The 16650-nt window shown below is 42.0% G+C and overlaps 1 protein-coding gene across 1 annotated transcript in view; it reads left to right on the top strand.

The window, feature by feature from the left end:
- SLC16A1 (solute carrier family 16 member 1) overlaps positions 1-14249 on the top strand; it is a 37413-nt gene extending 23164 nt beyond the window's left edge. Inside the window, exons 3-5 of the mRNA XM_075853850.1 lie at positions 6584-6727; positions 8120-8980; positions 11085-14249. Of these exons, the coding sequence (XP_075709965.1) occupies positions 6584-6727; positions 8120-8980; positions 11085-11341 (1262 nt within the window). The 3' untranslated portion in view covers positions 11342-14249. The remainder of the gene's footprint in view (positions 1-6583; positions 6728-8119; positions 8981-11084) is intronic.
- Positions 14250-16650: the final 2401 nt, after the last annotated feature.

Raw genomic sequence — 16650 nt, 5'->3', positions numbered from 1 at the left:
CCAATTTCTTTTTTTTTTTTTTTCACTTTCGAACAAATTAGCTGTTAAAGGGGTTCTCCAATTTTGACAAGACCTACTTGTTTGCAGGGTTCCTTGACAATCGGGTCAGTGTCCCCCTGCTGGGACCTTAAGTGATCAGCTGTAATCTGAACACCTACTGCCAGGTTTCCTCCCAATCCCCCTGCAGCACCACCACAGGGAAAGTAAAGCATCCATGGGAAGTTTGTGTAATGCAGGTCAGGTCCTTTTTGTAACCGCTTTCCACTGGCCAGGAATGAGGATCCTGAACAGAGGACGCTCCTCTATTCACTTACAATTGCTTAATAGGGTATGTGAAAATCATTTTTCTAAACTAGACCACCTCTAACTCCCTCACCCTCTGCTAAGGGGACTTCTTATTCTCTTGTAGTCTATACGACAAAGTTAACAAGGTAGCTACAGAATCCGCAAGCGTCAGACAATGCCAACCCGTTTTAACCCCTTCCCGCTCCTTGACGTACTATTACGTCATGGCAGCTGTATCGTTCGCGCTCCATGCCGTAATAGTACGTCTCGGGAGTAACGGCCGTTTCGGCCGTCCTCCCGACACATACAGGAGCTGTGACGCTGCTGTCTTGTTCAGCAGCTGTCACAGCTCCTACAGCGGGGACCGATCGCTGTGTCCCCGCTGATTAACCCCTTAAAAGCCGCGTTCTATAGAGATCGTAGCTCTTTAGGGGTTAAGCTGCCATCGCCGGCCTGCTACGCGATACGGCCGGCGATGGTGACTATGGCAACCGGACACCAAACAATGGCGTCCGGCTATGCCATAGACGGAAGCCTAGTGGGTCCTGACAACGTCAGGACCCACTATGCTTGCTGTCAGTGAGTAGCTGACGGTTCTAATACACTGCACTACGCATGTAGTGCAGTGTATTAGAATAGCGATCAGGGCCTCCTGCCCTCAAGTCCCCTAGTGGGACAAAGTAATAAAGTAAAAAAAAAGTTTAAAAAAGATGTGTAAAAATAAGAAAATAAAAGATTTAAAAGTATTAAAAGTAAAAATCCCTCTTTTTCCCTTATCAGTCCTTTATTATTAATAAAAATATATAAACAAACAAATAAACTATACATAATTGGTATCGCCGCGTCCGTAACGGCCTGAACTACAAAATTATTTAATTATTTATCCCGCACGGTGAACGCCGTAAAATAATAATAAACCGAACCACAATCACAATTCTTTGGTCACTTCACCTCCCAAAAAATGGAATAAAAAGAGATCAAAAAGTCGCATGTACCGAAAAATGGTACTGATCGAAACTACAGTGCGTTACGCAAAAAATAAGTCCTCGCACGGCTTTATTGATTGAAAAATAAAAAAGTTCTGGCTCTTAGAATAAGGTAACACAAAAAGTGAATGATTGTTTACAAAACGTATTTTATTGTGCAAACGCCATAAGACATAAAAAAAACTATAAACATCTGGTATCGCCGTAATCGTATCGCCCCGCAGAATAAAGTGAATGTCATTTATAGCGCACGGTGAACGCTGTCAAAAAAAAATAAAAAAAAAACAATCGTACAATTGCTGGTTTTTAGTCACCGCGCCACCTAAAAATAGAATGGAAACTGATCAAAAAGCCGCATGCACCCCAAGAAAACTACAATGGATTCCTCAAGGGGTCTAGTTTCCAAATTGGGGTCACTTTTGGGGGGTTCCCAATGTTTTGGCACCACAAGACCTCTTCAAACCGGACATGGTGCCTAATAAAAAAGAGGCTTCAAAATCCACTAAGTGCTGCTTTGCTTCGGAGGACGGCGCTTCAGTCCATTACCAAACTAGGGCCACATGTGGGATATTTCTCAAAACTGCAGAATCTGGGCAATACGTATTAAGTTGCGTTTCACTGATAAATCCTTTTGTGTTATAAAAAAAATGGTATAAAGAGGATTTTCTGACAAAAATAAAAGTACATTTCACCTCTACTTTGCTCTAAATTTTTGTGAAACACCTAAAGGGTTCATAAACTTTCTAAATGCTGTTGTGAATACTTTGAGGGGTCTAGTTTCTAAAATGAGGTATTTGATAGGGGTTTCTAATATATGGGCCCCTCAAAGCAACTTCAGAACTGAACTGGAACCTAAAAAAATAAATAAATGAGGCAATACTTCGCTTCTCACATTATACTGATAATGAGCCGTGCCCACCCCGAGATGACCCCAGTTTTGACCGTTTGTATAAACGGAGACCCCTATTAGACCGTTCCAGTGCCCGGTTTTCCCAAGCATTCACCCCCGAGAAGTGTATTTCTATTGATGAGTCCCTGGTACATTTTAAAGAGAGGGTTCAATTCCGCCAGTACCTGCCGGGTAAGAGGGCAAGGTATGGCGTGAAGATGTATAAGCTGTGAGAGAGTGCATCAGGGTATACCTACAGGTTTAGGATATATGAAGGAAAGGCCACCCCCAAACCAGACTGCATCCTGGACTATAATAGGTACATGGGAGGGATGGACTTGTAAGATCAAATCCTGAAGCCCTACAGCGCCATGCGGTGTGGTATAAGAAGCTGGCCGGGCACATCATACAGATGGCATTGTACAATGCGTACATGCTACGTCGATGTGCAGGCCAGACGGGAACTTTCCTCTGAATTTCAAGAGGTGATTATCAAGAACCTAATCTTTAGGGACCAAGAAGGGGGGGCACCCAGTACTTCTGGAAGCGAGCCCACACGCATCGTACCAGGGCAACACTTTCTAGGAGAAGTTCCCCAAACTGGCAAGAAGGGAAAAAGTCAAAAGAGGTGCAAAGTCTGCTATAAGAGGGCGATAATGGATGACACAATATATCAATGTGACACGTGTCCCGAATAACCAGAGCTCTGTATGAAAGTGTTTTAAAATTTATCATACATCCCTTGGTTTATAATTTACCCCAATTTTACTTACCCTGATGCACTCCACACAGCTTATCCCCCCTCGTCTTTCCCCTCTGGGCCCTGCTGTGTGTCCAGGCAGCTGATAACAGCCACATGTAGGGTATTGCCATACCCGGGAGAACCCACATTACAGTTTATGGGGTGTAGGTCTCCGGTCAAAATGCTCACTACACCTCTAGATGAATGCCTTAAGGGTGTAGTTTTTAAAACGGGGTCACTTCTTGCGGGTTTCAACTGTACTGGTACCTCAGGGGCTTCTGCATACATGACTTCGCACTAGAAAATCCCCAGTAGGCCAAATGGTGGTCCTTTCCTTCTGAGCCCTCCCATGGGCCCAAACGGCAGTTTATCACAACAAATGGGGTATTGCGGCACTCAGAACAAATTGCGCAACAGAATGGGGTATTTTGTTTCTTGTGAAAATAAGACATTTTCAGCCAAAACTACATATTATTTGAAAAAAATCATTTTGTTTTCATTCCCAGCCCAATTCAAATAAGTTCTGTGAAAAAACTATGGGGTCAAAATGGTCACAACACCCATAAATGAATTCCTTGAGGGGTGTAGTTTCCAAAATGGGGTTATTTGTGGTGGGTTTCTATTGCTTTGATACCTCTGGGGCTCTGCAAATGCGACATGGCACCCGAAAACCAATCCAGCAAAATCTGTACTCCAAAGAACACACAGCGCTCCTTCACTTCTGAGCCCTCCCATGGGCCCAAACGGCAGTTTATCACCACAAATGGGGTATTGCCGCACTCAGGACAAATTGGGCAACAAAATGGAGTATTTTATTTCTTGTGAAAATAAGAATTTTTGAGCTAAAATGACATATTATTGGAAAAAATATATATTTTTTTAATTCCCAGCCCAATTCAAATAAGTTCTGTGAAGAAACTATGGAGTCTAAATGGTCACATTACCCATAAATGAATTCCTTGAGGGGTGTAGTTTCCAAAATGGGGTCACTTTTGGTGGGTTTCCATTGCTTTGATACCTCTGAGGCTCTGCAAATGCGACATGGCACCCGAAAACCAATCCAACAAAATCTGGACTCCAACAAACATATAGCGCTCCTTTCCTTCTGAGCCCTCCCATGGGCCCAAACGGCAGTTTATCACCATAAATGGGGTATTGCCACACTAAGGACAAATTGGGCAACAAAATGGGGTATTTTGTTCCCTGTGAAAATAAGAAATTTTGATCACAAATGACATTTTATTTGAAAAAATGACATTTTTTTCATTTCAGAGCCCAATTCAAATACGTGCTGTGAAAAAACTGTGCGGTCAAAATGGTAACAACAACCCTAAATGAATTCCTTGAGGGGTGTAGTTTCCAAAATGGGGTCACTATTGGGGGATTCCTACTGTTTTGACACCTCAACACCTCTTCAAACCTGGCATGCTGCCTAAAATATATTCTAATAAAAAAGAGGACTCAAAATGCACTAGGTGCTTCTTTGCTTCTAGGGCTTGTGTTTTAGTCCACGAGCGCAGTAGGGCCACATGTGGGACATTTCTAAAACCTGCAGAATCTGGACAATACATATTTAGTAGTGTTTCTCTGGTAAAACCTTCTGTGTTACAGAAAAAAAAATGAATAAAATTGAAATTCAGCAAGAAAAATGAAATTTGCAAATTTCACCTCCACTTTGCTTTAATTCCTGTGAAATGCCTGAAGGGTTAAAAAACTTTTTAACTGCTGTTTTGAATACTTTGAGGGGTCTAGTTTTTAAAATGGGGTGTTTTATCAGGGTTTCTAATACATAGGCCCCACAAAGCCACTTCAGAACTCAAGAGGTACCTTAAAAAAAAGGCTTTTGAAATTTTCTTAAAAATATGAGAAATTGCTGTTTATGTTCTAAGCCTTGTAACGTCCAAGAAAAATAAAATGTTCAAAAAACGATGCCAATCTAAAGTAGACATATGGGAAATGTGAACTAGTAACTATTTTGGGTGATATAACCGTCTGTTTTACAAGCAGATGCATTTAAATTTTCTCTACATTTTGCACTTTTTCACCAATAAACACTGAATATATCGACCAAATTTTACCACGAACATGAAGCCCAATGTGTCACGAGAAAACAATCTCAGAATCGCTTGGGTAGGTTTAAGCATTCCGACGTTATTACCACATAAAGTGAAATATGTCAGATTTGAAAAATGGGCTCTGAGCCTTAAGGCCAAAACTAGGCTGCGTCCTTAAGGGGTTAAAGAAATGTTCATAACTATTTAAATCGATCTCTAGAACGAGGGTCCGGTCTCCTGTTCCTTCTCGCTGCACAATTGCAGTTTTGAATGGAGTGGCAGCCGCAAATGCGCATTACTGCTCCATTCAATGTCTATGGGGCTGATGGAGACAGCCAAGTGCAGTGCTCTGCTGCTTCCGCTGGGCCCCATAGACATTGAATTGAACGGCAGCGCATATGCATGACCACCGCTCCATTCAAAATCCTCCTCACTGTGAGTGAGGAGGAAAGGGCGTCTGGAGATCGGTGGGGCCCCCAGCGATCATACATTTATCTCCTAACCTGTGGATATGTGATAAATGTCACCAGTTTATAACGGCCCTATCTTCTACCTAATAGGTGCTTCAATGTAGATAAGTATTTTTTTTTAAAACTTTTATTTTTGACAGTTGAGTATTTTAAGTATTATGCAAATTGGCTCTTAATGCCCAAGTGGGTTTTTTTTTTTTGTTTTCTTTGGTCCGCGTCATACACTTCTCTTTACTACGCCCACTTGGTCAAGACTAAAAAAAAGAAAAATGCCCACTTGGGCACAAATTTGCAGAACACTTAAAATGCTCATAACTGTCGAAAATAAACGTTTTTTTTAAAAAAAACACTTCTCTACTTTGAAGCACCTATTAGGTAGAAGATAGGGCCGTTATAAACTGATGACAGAGCCTCTAACATTTATCACATATCCACAGGTTAGGAGATAAATGTAAAAAAAGAAGTCTTTAAAAAAAACAAACACATTACTTATCTACATTAAAGGGCCTATTAGATTAGGAAGTTATAAACTGGTGACAGAGCCTCTAATTGTTAGAGAACCCATTTAGTGCAGCACTTCCTCCTCTATACCCAAGTGGTTCACTTTGTCATTGGGACATTGTGCAGATCCAAATCCCAGTCCACAACTGCTACTATTGACATCACTTGGGATGTGGATGGTGATCTAGATCCATATGCTCTATGGTAAAACTCTTCAGTGAGTTGCTTTTTAAATGGAAACTAATTATCTGTTACATTGTAACTTTTTAATACAGGCTATAGGAACTGGTGACCTGTGACTGAGTCAGCAGTGTTTAGGTTCTCATTACGTTGCTTTTCATAGAAGCCATACCACATGCTGTTAATGAACAAGAATCTGCTCATGTTGCGTGCTGGGGCGTTCCAGGCACGTGTAAGTTCTCAACCATTACAATGTTTAAGCACCAATGAATCCTTTTCACCCTAGCCCTTGCTTAACTAAAAATAATCAGTCCTGTAGACCTGACTGCCAATGTCACAAGGGCTTTCTGAGATGTACCATGCACTTTAAGATGCTCTTTTTCCCTTAACATCTGTCACATTTTAACTTAAAGTTGCCTTTTATGTGATGTGTTCTGATACAATGTTTGTTTGTTTTTTTGTCCCTACTTTCTTAGGTCCCTTAAGCAGTGTGTTGGTGAACAAATATGGAAGCAGACCCATTATGATTTTTGGTGGCGTTCTTGCAGGCACTGGCCTGATCGCAGCCTCATTCTGTAATACTGTGACTGAACTATACTTTTGTATTGGTGTTATTGGCGGTGGGTGTATATATGTTTGTTTGTATGTATGTATTTTTTTTTCCTCTTTACAAACGATACAATCTACATATACTCTGATCAAGAATACAAAGGTCTAGTGTTTAGTATCTTTGCCTAGAATAGCTTGAAGTTTTAGATAGCATAAAGTGCAAGATACTCTTAATCTCGGACTAGGCACATGCAGTCCTAGCTATGCAAGTGGCAGGCGTTTATGTAAGATTGCATGCTAACTGGCGACCTAATTTCCAAATTACATTTCCTATGTAAACTCTTATCTTTCAAGGGAACCTGAAATGGAGCAGGCCCCTGTCACAGACCCTTTTGTGTTATCCTGGTGTAAAACGTCAATGTTTGCGATGACTGTAGTGAAAACCCCCATTCATTTGTGTGACTGCATTATTGTAGAATAGTCCCGCAGTTCTCCGCAACCATACAGTTGCTGGCAATTTGTGGTAAAATTGTGCCATTGCCGTAAACTAGGGGCAATGTAACTTTTTTTTTTTTTTTTTTAATCCCATAAGAAACCATTTAAGGCGCAATCGCAAAAAATCCGACCCGGTCAGTTTTTTTTTTTTTTTTTGTTTTACCCCTTTCATAGGGAAGCATTGAAGTCACCTGCGAGTTGCAGCAATTTTACTACAATTAACGTGTCTCGTCGTGGAGCCCTAGTGAAATATAGGAGCTTTATGTACATTCAAGCAGTGTAGTGATTTGACTACACTGCTTGAATGTACATAAAGGTATTCACCAGAGGATTGTTTTCGCTTTCTGCTATGCATCAATAAAGTGAAATTAAATAGATATTTTAATATGTAGTTAAGGAGTAGTTTGTGAATTTCCATATCTACGTTCGTCCAAGTTATTAATTTACTAAATGAAAATGGTTTGATAGACTTAGTGATTACAAACTCCTCTTTTTATATGTACACTAACTTTTCACACAACTTATGATAATCTAATAGTATACCTGAGGTCTATCAACTTTTTTTAATTCTACTTTTGAAATTAAGATGTTTTCTCCATGCAAAGTCAGTGTGACATTACTGCCATTAGGTGTCTCCCTTCCTGGAAATTGCTGTCCATCCCTTTAGCCTCTAGTTACAGAGGAGACCGACTGCAGGAATTGAGTATAGGTGGGGGGTGCCTCTTTACATCCTGCCTATAGAAGTCTAGGAGGAGGGAGCAAAGTGAGACACAGATGTGCTGCTGGTAAGAGCTGTGTGTCACCCCAGTGCTGGATTCTCAGATACATTGCTCATTACTGCTGTGTAATCTTTTCCATACTGATGCAGCTTCTATTTATGTGATAGATAGGATAGCCATATTCTCCTGTACAGTGTATGGCAGACACGATTTATTTATTTTATTTGGCTTTTTTTTTTTTCTCCCCAGGATTTGGTCTGGCGTTTAATTTGAATCCATCACTAACAATGATTGGCAAATATTTCTTTAAGCGGAGGCCAATAGCTAATGGACTTGCGATGGCAGGAAGCCCTGTATTTTTGTCAACACTTGCGCCCATGAATCAGTACTTTTATAGCATCTTTGGATGGAGAGGAAGCTTCTTGATCCTGGGTGGACTTCTGCTGAACTGTTGTGTCGCTGGTTCATTAATGCGTCCCATTGGGCCAAAACCTGAGGACTTGAAAAAGAAAGTGACCAAGGAGGTTTTGGAAGAAGCTGGAAAATGCGCCTCAAAAGATGATGGGGATGCCAACAAAGATCTAATTGATGGCAAGGCAAAAACAAAGCCAACCTTTTTCCAGACCATCAACAAATTCTTGGACTTTTCCCTTTTTACTCATCGTGGATTTTTGATTTACCTTTCTGGGCACACTATTATGTTCTTTGGACTCTTTGCACCTTTAGTCTTCCTGAGCAATTATGCAAAAAGCAAGAATATTTCAAATGAGCGTGCTGCCTTCTTGCTTTCCATTCTCGCTTTTGTAGATATGGTTGCAAGACCATCCATGGGACTTATTGCAAATACCAAATTGGTGAGACCAAAGATTCAGTATTTCTTTGCCACAGCTGTGCTGTACAATGGGGTGTGCCACCTCTTGGCTCCCATATCGACAGATTATCTTGGCTTTGCTATATATGCTGCCTTCTTTGGATTTGCTTTTGGTTGGCTTAGCTCTGTCCTTTTTGAGACTTTGATGGACTTGGTTGGTGCACAGAGATTTTCAAGCGCTGTTGGACTGGTGACCATTGTAGAATGTTGCCCTGTCCTCCTTGGACCACCCCTTTTAGGTAAGGAAAATAACTTCTTTAAATTGTATAGATTTATCAGTCACTTAGTTATAAAGTGCAATTATGCTTTACTGCAAATACTTCACTGATTTAAAGAGGCTCTGTCACCAGATTTTCAAACCCCTATCTCCTATTGCAGCGGATCGGCGCTGCAATGTAGATAACCGTAACGTTTGTTTTTTTTGTTTTTTTTTTAAAACGAGCATTTTTGGCAAAGTTATGACCATTTTTATATTTATGCAAATGAGCCTTTCTTAAAGGCATGGTGTCGCCCCAAAAACATGTTTTTTTTTTTAAATTTAAACATTTAGTGTGTGGGTGATTAAACATTGTTCAAATTTTTTTTATTTTTTTCGCGAGTCAGGAAATATTATAAATTTTTTCAAATTTATAATACTACCCATTTTTGGTCACTAGATGGAGCTAGTTGGAGCTAGTTCCCAAAATTGCAGCATTGCAACATTGGGTTAAAAGCTCTCGCTCTAGTGAGCTCTCAGCATCCCCCCCTCCTTTATCCTGGCTAGTGCCGGGATAAACGAGGGGTTTGAAAGGTTTAACCTCCTACACTGTGTGTCGCCATTTTTTGAGGTAACCCACAGTGTAGTAGGTTTACATACAGTAGTAAACACACACAAACACTAACATACATTGAAATCGCTTACCTGCTCCTGCCGCCGCGGCTCCCTCCGGCCCGTCCGCTCCCTTTGCTGCCGCTGTTCCATGTGCACAAGTCCGGAAGCCGCGACCGGAAGTAGTAGTATTACAGTCCGGCCGCGACTTCCGGTCCACAGGAAAATGGCGCCGGACGGCGCCAATTTCGAATAGGACTGTGTGGGAGCGGCGCATGCGCAGTTCCCACACAGACGCCGTACACGGACGTGAATGGGACGGGAGCCGTTCACAGTCCCTGTGGGACTGTGGCTGCCGTACTCCATGTCTGTGTGTGTCGTTAATCGACACACACAGAAATGGAACAAAAAATGGCAGCCCCCATAGGGAAGAAAAAGTGTAAAAATAAGAAACAGTAAAACACAAACACACAAATGAATACAAACGTTTTTATTACAGCACTAACATCTTTAACATATTAAAAAATTATTTGCCATGACACTGTTCCTTTAAGTACAACTGGGCGTGTTTAAAGTTATGTCCAAGTGGGCGTGTATTGTGTGTACATCTGGGCGTTTTTACTTGTTTTACTAGCGGGGCATTGTGAATGGAAGTGTATGATGCTGACAAATCAGCATCATCCACTTCTATTCACAACGCCCAGCTTCTGGCAGTGCACAGACACACAGCGTGTCCTCGCGAGATCACGCTGTGACGTCACTCACTTCCTCCCACAGGAACTTCATCGCGTCGGATGAGCGAGGACACGCTGTGTGTCTGAACTGCCAGAAGCTGGGTGGTAACGAAGAGATGTGGATGATGCTGATTCGTCAGCATCATAAACTTCTATTCACAACGCCCAGCTAGTAAAACAAGTAAAAACGCCCAGATGTAACGAACACAATACACGCCCACTTGGACATAACTTTAAACACGCCCAGTTGTACTTAAGAGGCTCATTTGCATAAATATAAAAATGGTCATAACTTGGCCAAAAATGCTAGTTTTTGTAAAAAAAAAAACATTGCTGTTATCTACATAGCAGCGCCGATCTGCTGCAATAGGAGATAGGTGTTTGAAAATCTGGTGACAGAGCCTCTTTAAATCCTGTGCAGAGTATTTCATAGAACCGCTTTCCAAATTCTGTTCCTTCTTTTTTTTATTTTTAAAAAGGCATTTAGCCCCACTCTTATCAAATGAGATCTATCATTGGGTAGGAAGAGGCTGGCACTTGGCTGACCAGTTGTATGAAGGGTGCCATCCATACACCCCTTCATACAATTGCCACCCGATTTTGAATATAAACCATGTGCGAGCAGATCAACAATCTTGTTGGTTTTTGTCATCTGAGGTCCCAAGATGCACTGCTTCCTGGTAACCAGAATAATAATTAATTTGTTATACAAATTAAATGCCTGATCAATTCAGCTCAAACTTTAGATTTTCAAAGCATTCTAATATTGACCTAAAACATCGGTCTTGTTTTGAATTCTAGGTAGACTGAATGATATTTATGGAGACTACAAGTACACTTACCAAGCCTGTGGGATAGTGCTGATCATTGCTTCAATCTACCTCTTTATTGGAATGACCATCCACTACAGACTCGTAGCAAAGGAGGAAAAAGCTGAAGAGAAAAAGAAAAGCCAGGAGGCAAATGGTGGGGAAGCTGAGTGCAAAGTCAGCAATGAACTGTCGGTCCTTCCTCAGAATTCTGACGATGTTGTAAAAGAAGAGGAAAGCAACATTTAAGATTGTGGCCTGAGTGGTCACAGTCAACACATGACACTGATACTGCACAGTAATCTCCTGTTAGGATAGGATTTACTTCTTAGCCTTATTTGAAACTTTTTTTTTTTTATTTTATTTTTTTTCCCCCCCCTAGCAGATCTGAGAAACCATTCATCAGACAAACTAAACGTTGCAATTTTAATTCTTCAGTTGGCTGGAACATTAGTATGTGCCTTATTAATGCTATCAACATATACATTTTCTGATCTTTCAAAAGGAACCTTCCATAAACCATAGTCTTTAATTTGTTTTACATATATATATATATTTTTTTTATATTGACTAATGTGGCCATACAGCTGCCACCCACTGGAAGGTTTTAACAGGTCTCTATACGCAACGCTTGGATTCTGGTTTCCATGGACAACTTCCACTAAGTAAGATGCTGCTACATTACGTCAATCATTGGAAATCTCCAGGGCCTTGAATGGATCATGGCAGAGAAACTCTAATCTGGGCATAAAAAAAATTAATTTTTGCAATGCTTCTGTGATTGCTGTTCCAGTATTAATGTCTGCACTGCCATAAATGGCGGCTGCGCTAATTCTAAAATCTTCCAGCAGCTCAAGAGGCTGTCGTGTTTTACCATCACCACAAACGTGTTCCAAACTTTTAATGATCGGCTGTTTTACATGTTAGATACAGTTTGCTTGATTTTATATTATTCCTTTTACCCGCCCCGTGCTAACTTTACAATTTTAAAATCATGTAAAAAAAAAAAATCCGACAACATTGACTTCATTATGAGTGACTAAGTAACCTGTATTTTGTTTGTATAGAGATGTACTGGACTGATAAGATGAATTATTTTATTGTGAGTTGCTCAACTTTACGCTAGATGTGCTTTTAAATCCCGTATATTCAAGGCAGCATCTTAAAAGGGGTATATGTGCCTGTCAACAATGCGGATACTAAATTGCATTCAGCCCAACACGAGGATGTGCAAAGTGGCGTTCAAGCTGGGAGACCAGGCTTCCTGAACACGAGAGGGCTTTTAGAAATGTTTCCATTCTATCCTGTGCTGGGATCCTTACCGTTTTTGGTAAGTGGTGTTTGAGCGAGAGGAAAATAGATCTTCCAATGTGTGTGCATCCTCTAACGTGGCTCTGCTTTTTTGAATGATTGAACTAGTAGATTTTGAAACAATCAGCCTTAGGGGCTTTCCCATGAAGGACATTTGACATAGATCCTCAGGACATGTCATTAAATATCAGATGGATGATCTCCATAACGGCGCTCCCTAAGCCCAGTTCAGCCACTCCGTGTTGCGGCTGAATGTGCTGAATTCCAACAAGAAAAAAAGGTTACATGGTTGAGTTATGAAAACAGCGTAGCTTGCTTAGCTACACTGTTTCTATAACGCCCACAGTAGTGCATGCCAGCTACGCATTTTCCGTAGCTACTATTTAGTTCAAAGGAACTTATGGAAACCGCATAGCTCAGCGAGCTACGCTGTTTTCGTAACTCGGGACCATATAACTTTTTAATATGGTTGGAATTCACATCATGCGTTGCAACACAGCGGCTGAACGGGGTTTAGAGGGCCCTGTTCTGGGGATAGGCGCGGGTCCCAGAGGTGGGACTCGCATCTATCTGGCATTTATGACCTATCCTGAGGATGTGTCATAAATGTATCTCATGGGGAAAACCCCTTTAAAGAAGCACTCTGCTTTTTAATTTTTTTTTTTTATTACCGCCCCCCCTCTATTTGTACATTGGTATTTCAGTGGGGTGCTGTGTGCAGAAATACTTAGATCTGTGTATCACAACGTTTTTGGGTCCAGCGCCCCCCACGTGATCACATCCTTACCTGGTCTGGAATCGCTGCTTTTGAGAAAACCGGGACTCTGGCTCTCAATGCATTCCTATGGGAGCAATGCTATTTCCCAAAAGCACAGTGATTCCAGACCAGGTCAGCATGAAGATCACGTGGGTGGCGCTGGACCCGAAAAGTTGTGATACGCGGATTGGTTAGTATTTCTTCACACATCAGCCCACTGAAACACAAATTTACAATTGGAGAGGGAAATGAAAACAAATAAATTGGAGTGCTCCTTTTAATATTTAGGGTGGTGCCCAATTAATTGGAAGCTGGGGGCAAATAAGGGTCAAGTTCATCTAACTTTTTGTATTATCTTGATAATGCCAACCAGTTCGCTAGTATCTCTTCTCTGCCAGTAACCGTATACTATATGTACACTAGTCCCCCACAGACATGCTGTTTAAAGCCTAACTTCATGTAAAACCTAAAATTTCAGATGCGTGCGGTAAACCTCACGTTACATTGCCACGGGTTCAGGAAGCTGAGATCTGAGCTGTAAAGATGCCTGCTTTGTAATAAAGGGAGCACTGGTCACTTGTGGTCATCCTAGTGCCCATCTGTGAGCAATGGCTTCATGTTACAAACACATGGGTGCGGATTCTACCAAACTGTTACCCATGTTTCCTGAACTAACATTAGTGTGACATATCTGGAATGTGAGAAATTGGGGCTAACTGCAGTAACTTTTTTTTTTTTTTTAAATGGAGTCAGGGAAGAAAACAAACGTAATTTTCTACCTCCTACCACTTAACCTGGCTTGTACTATTGCTACCTCCTATCTTTTTCGTTAACTATTAGTGTCCTGTATAGTAAAAGTATGTGTAAAGTCACCTGCATATATATACATGCCTCTTTCATAATCAAAAAAGAATCTGTCCCTTCAGGCAGTTTAGTAGCTGGTTAAAGTTCACTTGTTATGTCAATTACTGCAGGAACAGCAGATTATTCGCAACATTGATAACATTTCACATTAGTTTTGGGCCCATAAGTAGATTGTTGTACTGTATAACTTGTTTTCAAATAAAAGTGACTTTTATTTAATTTTAAGATGGTTTTCAATTTGCTTTATTATCTTTCATGCGTAAATGCTGGCGTAAGCCTAGAAATGAGCAAGCTTGTCCCGGAGCAGAGCATCAGTTGATACTTTGATCGGGGGCTCCAGCCATAGGAAAACCCTGAATTGAGCAAATATGGATGTCTGGATCAGGGCTGCAGTCCCGAGCAAAGCACTAGCTGAAGCTCTGCTCCGGACTCAAGCAATAGGCGATGTGACAGCCCCTTGCTCTAGCACTTACTGAATAATTCATGAGGTTTGAACTGCACCATTTTGTACAGAATTTTAAATTTAAAGTACATGAAGTTACTTAGTTTCACATAAATATATTATTGCAATGCAATTTTTGGTCCCTGGATAACCCCTTTAAAAAAGGCCAGTTAAATAACTTTAGCAAAGGGGTTGTCCAGGAAAAAAAAATTCTAAGTGTCCCCCCAGCCTTGGTTTGCCTTCCCTAATACCCCCTATTAAACTTCTAACCAGTTTCTGTTTGATCTCCATCACTGCTGCTCTTTCTATTTTTTGATTTACACCCCTTGCTGTCTGTTTCCGGTCTTGTAACCCACCATATCCATAATCCCCTGCTGCATCTGAGGAGACAGTTGTATCCCCCCCTTCCTCCAAAGCATCTCAGCTATTTGCATACTGCCGCTCCCCTCTATGTTCACAGGATCGTTCCCTGCTCTAATTACAGGCAGCTCCCTCCCTGCACACTCTTACACACTAATAATCATCATTATCCTTTGTGCCTCCATCTATCCCGGATCTAAGCACAGGCACCCATCTCCCTCCCCCGCCCCTTTCACAGCCTGATAAATGCAAGTCTGCCCACTCCACCTATATGAGACATCTTGGTACACACAATGCAGTCAGCACATTTTCCTCACCCGCTGCTGGATCGGTTCCAAGAGATCCTGTATTAGGCCCTGTTCACACTGAGTTTTTTGCTGGCAGAAAATTCTGCCTTAAAATTCGGTCTTAAATTTTGAGGCAGATTTTGACCAGCCTGCACGCCACTTTCCGCATTACTGTCCGCGGGCAAAAACGCAGGAAAAACGCTTTCTCTGCCTCCCATTGATGTCAATGGGACGTCAGATGTAAACTCCCCAAGATGGGGCATGTCACTTTGTCCCGCGACCTGCTTTTACCGCTCACAGGAAAAAAAACGCCTCCTCCTCCCATTTAAATCAATAGGAGCCATTTTCTGACTTTTTTTGGCGAGTTTTTCGATGCGGTTTCCGCGTCAAAACGTGTAAAAAAAAAAACAAAAAAAAAACCACAAACTGAACATGTCCCGTTTCCCGTGAGCGGTAAAACTGGCTCGTGGTAAAAAAGTGAGATGCCCTATCTTTGGCCGTTTACTCCTCTAACCTCCCATTGACATGAGAGGCGGAGAAAGCGGTTTTCGCTGTTTTTGGCCGCGGCGCTTAATGGCTGCGGGCAAAAAACGGTGTAAAATATGTGGCAAACGGCATGCCGGGAGATCAAAATCTGCCTTAAAATTCCAGATGGAATTTTTAGGCAGAATTTTCTGCCTGCAAAAAACTGTGTGAAAAGGGGCTTACAGTGCAGCAAACGCCAAACAATGGTAAAACTTTTTTTTCTTACATAATTTACTATAAGGCCGCAATTCCCCCGAAAATTCACGGGATAACTGTGGCCCCATTCATTCCTATGGGGCCATGCACACGACTGATTTCCACGGTCCGTGCATGGCACCGGAGGCTGGACCGCAGAAAGAACGGGCAAGCCTTATTACGGCAGTGTTCTGAAAATAATGGCCCACAGCCCGTGATTTGCGGATGGCTCGCGGCTGACACTCCGGCATGCATAGGAGGGGGTGTGTTAGAGCGCCAAGGCGGCCAGGCAGTGAAATCCTAGAGTGAAGGAGGTGTGGACGACGAGATAGGAGCAGGGGGGGAAAGTGCTCTATGATAGACGCTCCATGTCTTTGCTAAGACAGCACTTCCGACTGTGTAGAGACACGGCGTGTCATCCACTAACTTTAGGCTCTATTCACACGACCGGGTCCGAGTGTCGGCCGATAAAAATGGTAGGTAATGCCGAACAGCATTACCTACAGGACTGGGGCATGTAGTCAGAGCTAGGGCAGGCCCAGCAGCACAGGGTTGACAGCCTTTGCCAGGACAAAGAACGAGAGGAGTTCGGAATGGAGGGCTCCCACTTGGAGCCTCAGCGGTGTGGTCACAGCTACAATCGGGTCTGGCAGAGGTAGTCCATTCACAGATGCAACTATCAAAGGCCTCTCCAGATGGGTTGTGGGCAAGTGAAGAAGAGCCACCAGGTCTCTCCGAATGAAGTTAGCTGCGGATCTAGAGTTCAGATAAGCAGCGACCCGGTGCTTTATTTCTCTGGACTTTATGGTCACGGGAA

The sequence above is a fragment of the Rhinoderma darwinii genome, chromosome 2 (genome assembly GCF_050947455.1).
Source record: "Rhinoderma darwinii isolate aRhiDar2 chromosome 2, aRhiDar2.hap1, whole genome shotgun sequence".
Lineage (NCBI taxonomy): Eukaryota > Metazoa > Chordata > Amphibia > Anura > Rhinodermatidae > Rhinoderma > Rhinoderma darwinii.
Note: the sequence above shows the minus strand (reverse complement) of the source record. Positions and strands in the feature narration are given on the sequence as shown.